At 38.5% G+C, this 16,426-nt stretch overlaps 1 protein-coding gene across 1 annotated transcript; it reads left to right on the top strand.

Moving 5' to 3' along the window:
• On the top strand, positions 1–12,671 carry LOC145769495 (cytochrome P450 1A1-like). Its single transcript, XM_082581143.1, has 6 exons — positions 1–855; positions 3,125–3,286; positions 3,708–3,894; positions 4,668–4,813; positions 10,635–10,844; positions 11,612–12,671. The coding sequence occupies exons 1-6, from the start codon at positions 149–151 to the stop codon at positions 11,868–11,870; spliced, it is 1,671 nt and encodes a 556-aa protein (XP_082437269.1). The 5' UTR covers positions 1–148; the 3' UTR covers positions 11,871–12,671.
• The last annotated feature ends 3,755 nt before the right edge of the window (positions 12,672–16,426 follow it).

The following is a 16,426-nucleotide window of genomic DNA, read 5'->3' as shown; positions in this document are numbered from 1 at the left end:
CTTGACTAAAAATGACTCAATAATGAAGACACCAGCTTATGCGAGCGCTTTTATTTGACAAAGTTAGTGGCCATTTAAATTGCACTATCTTACGTATCTGTACGTGCAATGTGAATTGAAAAAGGACGCTTTTACTACAACAAACTTTATGGAGTTTCTGCTTTGGATTTGTGGGCTGTCTTGGCTAGAACGTTTCTCCTTTGTCGTAACAGGACTATTAGTTTTGTGTCTATTGAGTAAGAAAAGATTTGCAAATTTTCCTCCAGGACCGTATTCAATTCCTATTTTAGGAAACTTGCTCCAATTGCAAAGGCAACCACATCTCGTCATACATGAGTTTAGAAAAAAATACGGGGACATTTTTCGAATTTATCTTGGCTCTCAGCCTGTGGTGGTGGTATGCGGAAAACGATACGTGGATGAAGTCTTATCTGTGCAATCGACGCAGTTTTCTATGCGACCAGATTTTTTCAGTGCAAAATTTGTTTTGCAAGGAAACAGTTTTGCCTTTGGAAAAATGAATGCAAATAAACACAAGCAATACAAATCAATAGCAATGGCGGCAATTAAAAAAACAGAAAAGTTTTTTGGAAAATCCAACCTAAATGGACACAAGAATCTTACCAATGAATCATTTGTTCCTGAAACGTTCATTCCAAAAAGAAATGAAGGACTAGAGAAAATATTCGCTGAAGAAGCCGTCATTCTTGGTCGTAAATTGGTCAACTTAGGCAAAAAGTACCAGCAAAAGCATGGAGAAGAAACCGGAATGAACAAACAATATAAAGACGCTGTATACAAGATCAGCTTAGGAGCAGCAGCTAATATGATGTGTGCCATTACTTTTGGAAAAAGGTAAGCGTAACTTTATTTGACGTTTTTGTCATAACTCTAACTTGGAAAAAATCAGACCAAGCTAAACCACTCATTTTTACAGTTTACGTCTGCAAACGTTAAAAAAATATAAAAACAATGCATTTTTCTCAAGGAGCTTAAGAGCCTAAACACGAGATTCAATAAATATATCAGAAACTAATACAGTCTGCCCAGTATCAAGTCTGTTTTCATAGTTTGCGTACAGTTGGAATGTTACTTAACTCAATTACTTTGATGTATGATATTGAGAAAAAATTAATTCTCTCCAAATATCACCTTGTTTTCATCCTCAATCTTAATATTTAATTTATTTGAAAAACTTAATTTGTGCAAATAGAACAAAATGGAATTGCATATGTTTATTATCATCCAAGTTAGTCTAGTCATGACTCATGATCAGCTTGCGTGCGAACAACTCGGTGTAGATAAACTTATTAAAACTAGCTCATAAATTTTACAAATGATTTGGTCTCCGGTTACGTCACACACGTTTGACTTGATTGGGTTTTTAAAGTGGTAGAAAAAAAAACGTTACGTAATTGTTGTCAAACTAGATACATTTTATGGTAATGAACCGCATTACATGATGTTACATGATTACATCACGAACCATCATCTGCATCCCTGCAGTAAATGCTGAGTTTTGAGTCCATGCCGGTTGAAGTCATGCAATAAACTGTTTGCGTTAAACCTAGCAACGCTTAGCGATCTTTTCCCCTTTACTATGGCGCTGGTGTATCGTGGATTGCAACTGGTACTTTATTATGCTACAGAACATGAGGACAAATAAGACAAACTGAAATTACATTTTTGATTAAGTCAGTTACGGTAATGGTTAGGTATGGAGTATCATATATAGCTTAGCTAATCATGCTGTGAAATATTAAAAGTCAATTTGTACGGATAAGCTTTATGCTTTGTGTAAAGTAGGTGGGTTGGTAACTAAGGTATGATTTGTAAGATAGTACCCTTTTTGTAGTACCTATTTCGACTCCACGGTCAATTTATAAATACAATCAAGTTTTTTTTAATGATCTTTGCTTAACTTTATCGAACACTTTTATTGTGATATGTTCATTTGTTAACCATAAAAATTTATGTTTTTGATCTATAATCTTCACCATTTCGCAACAAAAAAATAATTTGCGTTTTGACTGCAAAAATGTTTACTCTTCTTAACATTTTTTGGTGACAATTTAATCTGTATCAAATTGCCGTTGTTTGATGTTGTATTACCTCTGTGTGAATGCTACGCTTCATTCAACTATGATATTTTGCATATCAACAAAAACTGGACTCTGTACTCGCCAGAGAAAAAAATTACATATCATGATTGTGTGTTACTAAAAGTAACTTTCCTAGTGTGCTTGCGTGAGAACAAATTAATCATCAATTCTTGCGATTAATTAAAAAGGGTTATTAGTTACTCTATTTTTTTGCTTGAATAACAGCGAGTTTATTTATTGCATTTTCTATACTACCATTCCGAACTTATGTTTCTCGGCAGCCGATTTGTAGCAAGAATTGACAGCGATAGACACCGTGTTTCGCCCATGAGGCTGGGCTCGTTGTTGTACTTTTCTGCAATGCAACATAAAACTTCATTAAGCTCCATTAGACTGATGTACTTTCACAACAAAGGCTGCGGTGCTCACTTAGTAAAACACTGAGTTAAACGGAAATTTGCTTGGATTTTAAAATTGAATTTGCCAATATAGTGTGGAAGTGACTACTTTCTTGATTATTTTTTATCACAATACGCATCCCTTAGGATCATTGGGAAATTAAAAGAAAATTTAATGAAAATTTTAGTAACGATGTTTTTATTTTTGAATATTAAACGGTAAGATGTATGTTAATGCTTCACTAACGTTTCTCACAATCATGACGAAGCTTATCTTCAGACCGGGTGATCTGTTACATTGTAAAATTTATAAGATATATACTGCCTATATATATTACATGTTACATTAAATATAGTTAATTACTTTTAAAAACCTCTACACCCGGAAGGTGGGATTATCAGAAGGTAGTTATTCTAACTTACTTGAATAGATAGCCTACGTCTGACAACGTAGGCTATCGTTGTTTTAATAAACGGGGTGTTTCTACTCGCTTTTATATGATTCTTAAATATATTAGCGTTGAGAAGACCCCTTTTCAAACTCTTACGCTTTGCCACTGTATCCATTGCATTGCTGATTGAGGTGAATGGAAACATAGCAAAAATGGATGTGTATTTTTTCAGATATAAACCTGAAGATCAACAGTTAGATTTCATCACGGACGTATTGTGGGATTTGCATGGAATCGATGAAACAATTACCCTAGTAAACTGTATTCCAATTCTTCAAAAAGTCTGGAAGCGCCCAATTAACAAATTCATTGGTTTAAATAAAACATTTAATGGGTACGTAGGTAGCTATTAGCCTACCGAGCGTAGAACGGTGGTTTATTTATAAATGGTCTAACTAGGCTACGTAGCTTAATTTGGTCTTGTCGGTCGCAGTCGGGTTGCTTGTGACAAAATGTTTCGATACAAAGTTTTCGTCTTCGTTTGTTATTGGTTTAGAAAAAAATTTCGTTGTTTTGTGAATTCAACACAAAACACTTTACCGATCATTTAGGCTCATGAGCAGGCCTACTCGGTGCAAAAATAATTCGAAACGTGTTGTTTCAACCGAAAAGTTAGTAGCCTAAGCTACATATCGCGCTACTAGCCATCTCTGCAGAGAAAGTTTTCTATACCTGGTTTATCGCATACGGTTTCTTGGCTATAGCCAGATTAACGTCAGTTAAGTTGGTCCAATGACTTAACATCTCATTTACAGACTTATTAAAATGCACATTGCCGCTCGAGAACGCCTCAGGCCGAAAGATAGTGAGCATGCGACTACTGAAAACATGAGTAAAGGAAATAATCATTTTATGTCTCATAACATCACGGATAATTTATTGAGCATGGAAGAGGATAAAGATTTTGAAGGACTGGGGAACGAAACCACCACTGCATCCATAGTAGGAAGACCTTATACTTTTTTTCTTTACAGTCATAATCTCGTTAGTCATTACTTATAGCCTACTTGAACACAAATGGAAACGAAAATGTTATTTTATAGCCTACGTTTGGTGTATGAAGGATAGACCACCAAGGATACTCATAAATACCAATGTTTAAGACCCTGCATTAATACTTACCACAACCACATAGGCTACCTTTACCAGTAACCATTTTACGACTACCCCGGTTTTTCTGCGATGTTTTAAACAAAATGATGATCGCTGTTACTGAGTCTTAGGTATAACTTGACTTAAAATCATATCCAGACATATCAGCAGCAAAGGCGAAAACTTGCCAGTAGTTGCATTTTACTTTGCGCTTAGTCCGTGCCAATAACTCGGTTATTTAATGCCCAGCTTTGCACACAAAAAAACTGAACGAATGAGCAGCACTGGTTCGGCTCTTGAGGTGTGCGCTTGAGCAATGCATTTCGAAGCTGCTCACCATTCAGCGGCACCTCCTAGGACCAAGAAGAAATAATAAATTACAGACAATAACACTTCAAAAAGTGGAAACTCCTCTTTGCCAATCTCGGTGACCAGGCCTGCGTAAATGGTTCAAAGCTTCTACAAGTATGCGAAACTGTCATTAACTAAATTTTCAAAAACGTTTTCTCAGTCCGACAAAAAAGATACCCACAATCAATTATTTCCCACTTTCTTGGTTACAGTTTTCCAAGTTTTTCACCACGGAGGCTTTATTTTATTGTTGCTTTTTTATTTGTGTTTAGGTAGGTGATATTTTTGGTGCTGGAGTGGACACAATGGCTATTCTGTCAATGTGGGTTATAATATACTTCGCAGCGTTTCCAGATCTTCAAAAGAAAGTGCAGACTGAAGTAAATCAGTTCGTCAGCAAAAACTACAGATTACCTTTGTAAGTTGATTTCGCTATAAATATTATTGGTGGGGCTTGTAAATCGTGGCCTACGAAAATAGATGGCCTAGACCAGTGGTTCTCCACCGGGGTGCCGCGGCCCTCAAGGGTGCCATTTACGTTTCGCAAGGGTGCCGCAAGTTATTAGAGTAGCATTATCAAATATGCGCCCAGACATTCAAAGGATTTGCGCTGAAACTCAGCGCAAATTTCGCACTGACTTTGTTTAAAACGTACTTCATTAAATTGTACATGATATGATACGGAGCTGCAGTTAGGGGTGTTCAATTTCGATTTTCGATTCGATTAAGGTGATATTCGAAATTCGTTTTTCGTATCGGACATATTCGAAATTATAGCCGCCCTTTCGGCTGAACGCGGTTGAAAGTAACTCGAGTGGCGCGAAATCTGTCTTGTCACATTTCAAGCGAAAAAAGACTTCGACGCATGCGCATCGTCGATCACGTGACTATCACAAGCTCTCGCGGGTCCAACGGCCAGTCCTGCACCAGGGATGCCAGGTTGGCATTTTTAATGCCAAATTCACAAATTTCTCTCAAGAATGAAGATAGCTAGGTTGTGCAATAGCAGAAAGTGTAAGCTGAGCTTTGTCGCAGTTTTATCCATTTTTTACCAAATCCATAGGCGCCTAAGCCTTGGGGGCAGGGCCGTAGCCAGACCGCAGAGCAAGGGGGGTCAACTTTTTTTTAGGGGGGGGCCGAAAAAATTTAAATGGGCAAAATCATTATAATTGTAGCTGTTGCTCGAGAATGTTGAGATTTTGCCAAAGGGGGGGGCGAAATTTTTTTCAGGGGGGCGAGGCCCTCTGGCCCCCGGCTGGCTACGGGCCTGCGTGGGGGCCAGGCCCCGACGCATATTTCTGTGTGGGTGCAACTTTTTATGCTGTATTGATACATAAAACAATAGATGAACTAGCGATCGGCAGCAGGAAAACACTTTTTGAATACAAACCGCAACAGCTTCGCGATAAATAATCACTAGAACGAGTTGCGATGCTACAATCCAACAACAGACAACAAAATCTGTCATTTTTACATTGATTTAATGTCTGCAGACGTTGAATCAATGTAAAAATGACTGATTTTGCTGCCTGAGACATAGCAAAAATCTACCATTTCGTGTCGATTCAATGTCATCAGATGTTGAATACACCCAAAAACAACATAATTTGCTAGGTAGACGGAGTGTGCGTTTAGCTTTATGCGCTTGAAAACATACTCGATGTCGCTTTCGAGTCGAAACCTCTGCAGTGAAATGTCGCGGCAGTGAATCGCTCGCTGTGAAAATGAACTTGAAGTGTTTGGGATCCCAGCGACCTCGGCTTCAGCGGAGCGATCGTTTTCAAAAGCTGGCCTGACCGTCACGAAGCTGAGATCCCGACTGATGGGTGACCATGTCGCTTGTGTTCTTAAACACCAACATGGGCCTGGAGCTGTAGACGTTATTTTGTGTTCTTTTTTCGCAAATTTTCATCGTTTTTTTTCGCGTTTTTTAGCGAATTTTCATGTCGTTTCTTTCAATAAAATCACATTTTGCAGTGTGGTGAATAGTTGTGATATTTGAAATCGAAATTCGGAAATCGAAAATAAATTGAATTTCGAATATTCAAATAATCGAAATTGAACACCCCTAGCTGCAGTTAGTTTTGTTTTTGCAAAAACTCTTTTCAAAATTATTTTTATTTACAGTAATGCAGAAACTTTTTTGGTTTGACTGTGGGTGCCGCCAAATTATTTGGTTGTTTGCAGGGTGCCGTAAGCCGAAAAAGGTTGAGGGCCACTGGCCTAGACAGTATAGACACCGTGCACAAGCCTTCAGAACTGAAGACTGAAGTCGATTGCAGATAGCCTAAGCACGTTACTTGCGCCCTATATATGCCTAAAATGTTTTTTATTCAATTGTTCAGCGTTGAAGTGTTTTGTTTATCATGAGAAACTTTAACATAAGAACTAAATTAGCATTTTATCAAGCAATGTGTCAACACATTTCATTAGTAGAAAATTTGAATTCCGAATACAAAGTTGTTCGTTGGTTTTCTGAGTCTAACTTTGAAACAGTTTCGCATCGCGACAATTTCATCACGATTAACTTGTATGTTGTTACTATTAGGGTCGTGAATAGAAGCAAGCATGTAACTGAACAACACACCTATTTCTTGAATTACATGTTGTGGGGTTATTATGCTTCTTTCCTGAAAATTTATGCATCTTGAAGTGTACGTCTGGCAACATTATAAAGTTATAATTTCGTTTAAAATAATGAAAATGTGATTTCTGTTCCTAAAGAAAAAACTGTGTTCACATCATCCAGATGAAACAAGTTGCCGTTTTTACATTGTTTCAGTGTCTGTATCTGGTAACCATGAAACTAGAAATAGATGTGTGTAGCCTGTGGCTTTGAAATTACAATGAAATACTAGAGTTGTTCAAAACATAATTTATTTGATCGAACTTTTCGTCGAAATTTAAATGGAAATGAAATAAGATCGAGTTTTGCGTCGAAACAAACCAAAATTCAGAACATTTATCGATTAAAAAAGCAAAGCTTTTTGTTTCGGCAATAGCCAAGGCATCATTTTAAAGCCGTGTTGGCCGAGTGCCATTTGTACATTACGTCATGTGTAACCTTTTCATGAGTTCGTCACAGGCGTTGCTCATTTTGCCAACAAGCCTGCAAGGTTTCTTTCCTGGCAATAACAAAGAATGCGTTGACTTACTTGAATAGTATGGGGTAACCGTAATAGTTACTGTTGGGAATAATAGGTAAGGCACAAATACAAACGTATGCGGCTTACTTTCACAACAGACAGGAAGCAATAACCCAGCTGAAAAAATTCGTCCTTTTTACATTGATTCAACGTCTACAAACTTTTATTCAATATAAAAAGACAGGTTTTGTCAGCAAGACCACATTAGGGAACGTTCAAATATTACGTAACGCTTTTTTTCCGAATTTTTGACTCCCCCCCTCCCCCATGTAACGCCAACATAACGCTTTTTTCAATCCCCCCCTCCCCCATGTAACGCTTTTTCACTACGAATTCAGCATAAAAAACTACCATTCCGTACTCGAAAGCGTTACGTAACGTTTTGCTTGAACCCCCTCCCCCCCGATGTGACGCTAACGTAACGCTTTGCATAAACCCCCCCCTCCCCCTCGAAGGCGTTACGTAATATTTGAACGTTCCCTTAACTGCTGCTCTGTGTCCAAAAGATAACAATTACACACTCGTCCACAGATTAAAATTCACTTTATATTAGTGTGGTACAATAGGCTACTGTATACGCATTTTGGCCTGGTTTAGGCCTAACTAAATTTGTCATCCTCTTACGATATATTCAGGGCCTGATTAAGGCTCATGGGGGCCCGAGGCACAGCTAAGTTTAGGGGCCCCTGTTGGCAATCGCTTTCAAAGCAATGCCATGTAGTCTCTGCGAATGATGAAATATGGGCTAAAAAATAGTTCAAGCAAAACTATAACTTCATAAATATTAATTTAGCTAATTTACCTACAACTTTCTAACAGTATGAACACTTTTATACATATTACAAAAATTATTGGATGAAAAATCTCTCTAACAGATTGGCAATTGAGCTCATTTTAATTTCATACAGGACACACTAGCAAAATATAGGCTACATTTGAATTTGAACTAGCAGAGTTTATTAATGGTTCCTTGAAACCAGTGCTGTGTTAAACCTTTTGTGGGCCCCGGGGCCAGAATAATTTTGGGCCCTCTATCGTCAAGCAGACCTATAATATTGTGTATATTTTCACTGCATCGACATGGAAATGTGGTTCATTTCAATAGACTTTCTCACCAGTTTAGAAAACAACACAACTGTAAGTAACCGCAAACACAGGTCTATTATTTCTTAGCTACATCTTTGCTAGGAATGAAAGCCAAAAGTGTTAACAATTTCTAATAAAAAAAAAATACTGGGGAGCTAGTACACAAGTCCCCCCACCCTTGGCAACTCATGATAAAGAGGAATTGACCAAAACATGTGGATGGAAGTGTGTGAACAGTAAAGCAAAGGTAAAGTAGTTTCACCCTATATGTTTGGTTGAGTCCTGTCTTTGTCATGAGTTGCCAAGGGGGGTGGGAGGGGGACTTATATACCAGCTCCAATACTGGCAATGGAACATTATCGGTCACGACGCGGTCATACCATCGTACCACACAAAATTTTGACTGTTTTAACTTTGCCCTGCTTTGCCGCCCGGTACCGCGCAGATAAAATCTGGGGATAAAACCAAAGCTGTAGAAATTATTAATTTCCATTCAGATTTGGTCATCTGATAACATTATTGTTTTTCACTATTTTTATGTTTTATCTGGCAACATTACTTGTTCTGTCAACCAAGGTGAAAACATTGTGATTGTACGGTAACTTGTAAACAAAAGCAGTGTAAAGCGTTTTGAGGATCAGGTGTTCAATTATTTTTATTCAACATTATTTCATTCCAAGGCAAAGCTTTCATAATTTTATGTAGGTATTCAAGTTAATTAAAGTGTTTAGGGTATGGTAGCCTAAGTTAGTGGCAAGAATAAACAGGTCCCTTGTGTTAAAAATGATTTTTGTTTTGTACCGTATCTACAACATGTGATATGCCAGGCTAAAAAGGTATTTGAAAATAATTGAGCAATTTCATGTGCATATATTCAGAAAAAGTAAATACAGAAGAACGTTTCTGTTAAAAGTACAGGACAGGTTTTTCCTGCTCGCAACATCACTAGTCAAGGATATTTATAATTATGGTATTGTAAATGTTAAAATTGAAATGATAATTAAACTATCTGAAATGCTATTTTGCTTACAGCTTACAATTTTTTAAAACAAAGCACTTTTATTGATGAAAAGAATCTGAATATGTGAATTCAAAAGGGCCCTCCAGTTTTTTTTTTTTTTTATTTCACTATTTGTGCTTTCCAATTTCTTTCAATGTCTTCTAAATGATACTTAAAAAAAAACAGCCAGATTTTTCAAACATATTGGTAAACACATAAAAAATACTCTATAAATTTTTCCATTGATTTTGAAATGGGCCCAACTACAGCAATTGCACTTCAACTTCTCTATAGTTTCTCCACAGAATCCTCAATGAGTGAACTTTTTAGGTATGATGCTTCTTACCAGTATGTTTAAGCATGTAATCATTATCGAAGTTTCACCACAAAAGTAAATGACCAAAATAATTAAAACAGTTGTGCCAAAAACACTTTGTGGCAATTGGGCCCTTTTTGAATTCATATATTCAATTGCATCCAATACATTTCTGCAGAACATGTTACTAACTTTATCGCATTTTAACTTTGTTTTTAGATAGCAATGGTGTTTTTAGAGATGTTTCAGTGTAGTCAGGGCCCAAATTTGTAAAATAGGCCCCAAATTTGAGATGTTTTAGTATAATAAGGGCCTAAATCATCTTCTTAATGGACAAGTACATGCAGTGAACTTTAGCAACTCAAAAAACACTTTTCTGAAATGCAAAAATCTATTATTTGTGGGCCCCTTGAGATGGTGGGCCTGGGATCCGGGCCCCCTTGACACGGCACTGCTTGAAACCTATAAAAGTATTGACGCCTACGGTATTAATGTAAAAAAAATTGGGGGCCCCCAAAACCAGGGGGCCTGAGGCCTGTGCCTCGTGTGCCTCATGGTTAATCGGGCCCTGGATATATTATTGTTTCTTAGCACACTGTGCGTGGAATAGATATTACAATTTGTATCATCCACATATGTGTGGAAATACGTTTTAAGAAGACGAAGTGTTGAACAATATGCGTCTTTTCAGGTATTCGGATTATAACAACCTTCCGTTGATGATGGCATTCATCACTGAAACTCTGAGGCATTGTAGTGTGATTCCATTTACTGTACCACATTCACCCATTCAAAACACGATGCTAGGTGGTTATATGCTTCCTCAAGGAATATCTGTCATGGTGAGCATGTGGTCAATAAACCACGACCCTGAAGCTTGGAAAGACCATGAAAAATTTTGGTGAGAATATACCCAGTTTTGTCATAGTTTCGGTCCAGGAGCTACTGCGGTCCAAAAGTTACCGTGCTGCTGCAGCGTGGCACTCTAGAAATGACGTCAGAACACAAATAACCAGAGCTGCCCGGCGCTTCTGAAAGCGATACAAAAACAAAAAATTTTAAACTAAGTTTAATTGAGTAGTTACTCTCAAACTAATGAATACCTTTTTCTTTAAGATTAATTAATGCCTAAAATTGTCAATGTAACTTTTTGAGCAGTACAAATTTCATTTATTTTCATAATAAAATAATTAATAATATTTGGCAACCCTGGTAACTCTTGGACTGCGGTCACTCCTGGACCGTTACACCGGTCTTAAGTTGGAAGATACGTTAAAAAACCATTCCAATTTTTGTCCAAAAAATAAATGGATATGAAGATAGTGAACTAAGAAAATAAACTGTTAAGGAAAAGGTTGTTGATCAGAAACGCTGTTTTCAAACCACTATTACATTTCGCTATTTGGTTGCCTGACATTAATTTATGGTTCTTCCATCTGTCACATACGTAAACTGCTCCTGCAGTTGTTTTCACTTCCCTACAAGTAACTAGGCAAACTTTGAAAGGTCATACTAACTACTGTAGATAGTGTAGCATACACTACAATGAGTTTAATAAATATATTTGTGCTGTCTGAGGAACTGTTAAATAATTAATCACTTTGATTTAACAGCTCATGATTCATTTGCTCAGCGTTCCTTTCTTATCAAACTAATCTACTTATACAGGCCCTGGAGATTTCTCAACGAAGACAACACTTTCAACAAAGGCTTAGCAGACAAAGTCATGGTGTACGGTGCCGGTCGTCGGCGATGTGCTGGAGTGACAATCTCAAAAATCCAACTGTTTGCTTTATGTTCGACGCTGCTACACACCTTTAATTTTGAGATTTTTAACAAGAAAAATGTGGTGTTACCAGAAGCAAAATTAGGTTTATCTTTAACACCACTGTGGGTTAATGTTAAAGTAACCGAACGTGAAGAATAGAGAGAATGAAACGCCAAGATGCAATGCTTATAATTGCCTATATTCATCAAAGTTTATTCTTTTCTATAGGATGTGCAGCAGTGTTGAGCGAATTCGTAAAATCATTTGATTTTCGTTTAAAGTTTATAATTGCAAGAGGCTAACTAAAACTAAACTCATTTGGCCATGAAAGCAACTATACCACAATTTGTTTAGTGTGTTCAAATGTCTCTAATATCATTCTTTGTCTAAGCTACTTTTCTGGCATAATATGGCCATTGTTTTGAAAATGTCTTCTCAGTTGTTTTTTTCAACAAGCAAGCGCAGTGATTCGATCTTTATGTGCATGATTTATTTCTTGACTGATGATCCCCGAGACCTTTTTTTCCAGAGTTGTGAATTGTATTTATGCATCATCTCTGTCTACAGTTTATATTATAGTTGCTCTTGCAATTTACTAAGTTTCTTGAAATAAACAAATTCCAGGGAAGAGACGAAACGAAACCTGTGGACTTCGATTTAGAATTGATTCCCACTTTATAAGTGTTAAAATCTTTCTGACTTCAGCCTATAACCTCACTGGACTCAAAAACCAGAAGAAACCAGAAGAAATTTGTCTCTTCCAAAAGCAAATATTACTTAATGTTGTCTACTGTATCTTGCCCTACTTTAACTTCTTCAATCGCACATACGGCTGTTGTTACAGAATAGGTGATGTGATATTACTTGATTCTTCTACCTTTTGTTTTTTCGTTAACTACATTTATGTTTATTACACGTTTGTGTTATGCAATTATGCTAAAAATAAAGATTTATTATGTACAATAATTGATTGTATTGATCAGTAGCATGGTCAAGAATTCGTAAGGATGAAGGGTGGTTCACAATTTTAGGCCTATTACCTTCATTTTAGCTTTTTAGAGACACTTGACGCTGGGCTCCTCTCTGACGAAAGACAAAGCCTACCGTTTGCTCCTGTATAACCTTTGTTTTAATCCACTGTTTTAACCTTGACTGCAAATATTATGACCAGTAGTTCTGTTTTCGAGTTAGTGTAGAGGCTAGCTGTTTTTTACTAGATTGGCTCAGCTTTGAATATTAAGCTAACTGGGCTATCGTAATATCGTATTGCTTTCATCTTTGAATGATCGACAACCGGCTCTAAACGTTATTAGGCCTAGGCCAAATGTTGATAATTTAAAAAAATCTTGTTATTTCAAGTAGTGTGTGTGCTGTGACAATGTGTGCTGTTATTTCAAGTGCTGTGACAATGTGTGCTGTGACAAGTTGAGTTTGGTGAGGTACGTACGTGAAAGCAGCGAGGGGACGTGGCCATGGTAAAAATAACTCTCTTGTTGATAAACCTTTAAAAATCAACCGTGTCTTGGTTAAGCTACAATCAATGAAATCGCAACTTCGGAAAGATCCCGGTGAAAATGCATTGACAGGCTGAGGTAAGCACAAGTCCTCTAGCTTGAAATCGTTAAACCTTATGTGAGTATGTAACATATCCTTCTCAGTCACAGTCTTGTCCCAGCCACTGCCTTTGATACATCTAAGGTTGATTTTCGGTCAGATTATACCGATAGGAGTATAAGTTATGTGCAAGTTGTTTAAAACTATTAAACATGATATCGATTGTGGATATAAAGTCGGTTCAATAATTTAATCAAACATCGTAAATACCATTCACAATTAAAAAAACATGCAGTGCTTAAAAAGCCTTTCGTGTAGGCTAGAAGTAGAACGACATAACATAAACTGCAGACAGATGTTGGGCTACACTATAAGTAGGCTATTGTAGGCCTATAGAGTAGGGACAGAATTTGAAGAGTGTTGGGGAATAGGCTTTCTATTTCAATTGGGTAAAATTTGACCCCATGCAGCTTCAGTTTCAAATAATTCGAAATCACCGAGTAGCCTAGACCAAAATAATGTCAAAAATCTCGCTGTAACACGCAACAAACAAGTCTATTCCTCAGCAAAACGTATTTATGTGTCATTCTAAACTTGACGCCACATTTTCTAACGCCTACAACTGTTTTTACTGCATTTTAATACGTCAAAACACTCAAACTGTCACATTGCATTACAAAACTTCAAACAAAAGGTATGTACAGAATGTTTGTAAGAATTCTTGTGATGCAGCCACGCGTGACTCATTCGTCAGTATATTTACCTATTCAAAAGTTTTAAGAACACATGTAGAAAATTAAAAATATTGTAATGAGTTTTGTTGTTTGATTTCTTGCACAAAATAGGCTAGAAAAATTCTGAGTAATGCAAAAATATATAACCTACGTGAACAAGAGCCAATGCGAGTAAAATAAACACTGGCCATCGCGTGCGAGACATTGATCAATTTCAAATGAACCCTTCGAGTTCACTGAAAATATCACTCGCCGACAAAGACAACAATGCTTCACTAAGGTCACGCTTTGCGCTGAGTTCACGCGTATTGCCAAGTGAAGTTCCCCATCTTATCGAGGCACTGCTATAGTAGCCTTGAGGGGTGTAATCACTTTTTTATGAAATTGGATTTCTCAGTAGACTATTTCTATTTCTGAAAACTACGTTTTGGCGACATCTGCTACTCTGCATAGCCTACCTTACCAATACACCGTATAAATTTCTTGAAAGTTCATTTCAAAACAAAACTTTGTTGCCAAATTACCCAAATAGGCCTAAATCATTTTCTAACTTCATACATGTCAAATTTCTGAAATTAAAACTCGCCTATGGGAATATTTGGAACACATTTTTCGTATCGTATTATATAAAATAGCCTAGTTTTGCATACAGGCAAAACTTGGTCGTTAATCTCTTTCAAACGACAATTTTTTTAATCAACATGAAATTGCTTGTCTCTCAGCAGCTGATTATAGCAGAAATTGACAGCAATAGTCACAGTGTTTCGCCCATGAGACTGGGGTCGTCAGTATCGCACCACTTGTTTGAACTTTTATTTAGGGAACGTTCAAATATTACGTAACGCCTTCGAGGGGGAGGGGGGGGTTTATGCAAAGCGTTACGTTAGCGTCACATCGGGGGGGGGAGGGGGTTCAAGCAAAACGTTACGTAACGCTTTCGAGTACGGAACGGTAGTTTTTTGTGCTGAATTCGTACTGAAAAAGCGTTACATGGGGGAGGGGGGGATTGAAAAAAGCGTTACGTTGGCGTTACATGGGGGAGGGGGGGGTCAAAAATTCGGAAAAAAAGCGTTACGTAATATTTGAACGTTCCCTTACATCAGTAGCGATAAACGTGAATAACCACTGACGCAAATTAAAATAAGCCAGATCGTGAAGACCTTGAATAACCGGCCTACCGCGCCCCGCGTATGCGAGGCGCGGCGTGAGGGGACGGGCGACTTTGCGCCCGGAAACGGTTGGTCCACCAGCTAAGGACGCGGGGCCAGGGCTGGGGAGATGTGGTGCCTGTGAGGAGAGAATTGGTGGCCGAAATTCCGATTGATGAGGTCGCGTCCCGAAAATTTAGAAAGTCGGGACGGACCAGAGAGACGGGTACGAACCGCCCTTTTGGGATGGGGGTTCGTCTTCCGGCAGGCTGCTTGGGTCTGCCGGGGAGAACGGCTTACACCCGCGGGGAAGATAGCCCACGGAGAGCGTTCTCTCGCGTCTCTCTCTCGCAGTCATCCTACAGACACTCACCTGGGTTTTAATTCCTGGGAGCTCCGGGCCGGCTGCTTTTATGAGCGGCCGGGAGCTAGAAACTGTGGTCTCCTGCAAAACGGAAGATTAATTTGATTGGAAATGTGGGACGTTCTGCAGGGGCTAATAAAACGTTTTAATAAATTTCCCTCAAAAGTATTGGGTGGTTTCGTTTTGGAGGATCGTCAATTACTTGAGTAAAATTTTATCCGCGGAGCACAGAGAGTTGTGCACAAGTTGAGCAGAAAGCATTCTCGCTCAACTGGGTCGTGAGAGCTAGCGGACAGAATCGAAAACACAAGGATCAGACTTTTATAGGTAGGAAAAATCAGTTTGTTGTTTTTTTTTTTTTGGGGAGGGGAATCATATCAAAAGGGGTGACCAGGGGCCGGTCATTAAGGGCTGAGGTTTGTGAGAACCCAGCACGTGAGGCAGCTGGCGAATACAATACACTGGGACGCGACCAAGTACAATAACATTGGGACTCATTCCACGGCCGTGACTTCAAAGATTGCGGCGCGTAACAGAAACGTCCATTCCGCTGTCACGGTGCAGTGTAATCAATTTCGAGGCGTAAGAGAACGTCCATTTCGCTGTCACGCCGGCTGATCCGGTCGTGACATTTGCGAGCCGATTTTTGCGGCAGCTATCAAGTGGGGCTTTTCAGTCCTGCCCACTGGGCCTCTGAGAGGCGTTGCGAAGTTACGATAGACAATATACAAGGGTTTGGTCGCGCCAAATAAGGATGTGGTTGCTGCCTCACGTGTTCGGCTCGCACTCACCATGCTCCACTGTTGGGTGGGGTTCTGATCCGCTGGTGTCGTCTTTTTGTTTTATGTTGACGTAGCTCTTCATCGAACGAGCCCGGCTTTCCAGGCTTTCCAGACCCGGTACGACCCCTCGATC

This window comes from Aplidium turbinatum, chromosome 4 (genome assembly GCF_918807975.1).
Source record: "Aplidium turbinatum chromosome 4, kaAplTurb1.1, whole genome shotgun sequence".
Lineage (NCBI taxonomy): Eukaryota > Metazoa > Chordata > Ascidiacea > Aplousobranchia > Polyclinidae > Aplidium > Aplidium turbinatum.
Note: the sequence above shows the minus strand (reverse complement) of the source record. Positions and strands in the feature narration are given on the sequence as shown.

Bases quoted from the DNA above. Each gene is read 5' to 3' on its own strand.
- LOC145769495 (XM_082581143.1), top strand. From the start codon at position 149: ATGGAGTTTCTGCTTTGGATTTGTGGGCTGTCTTGGCTAGAACGTTTC. The intron at 3,287-3,707 runs GTACGTAGGTAG...TCTCATTTACAG, and splicing joins TTAAATAAAACATTTAATGG to ACTTATTAAAATGCACATTG. The intron at 3,895-4,667 runs GTAGGAAGACCT...ATTTGTGTTTAG, and splicing joins AAACCACCACTGCATCCATA to GTAGGTGATATTTTTGGTGC.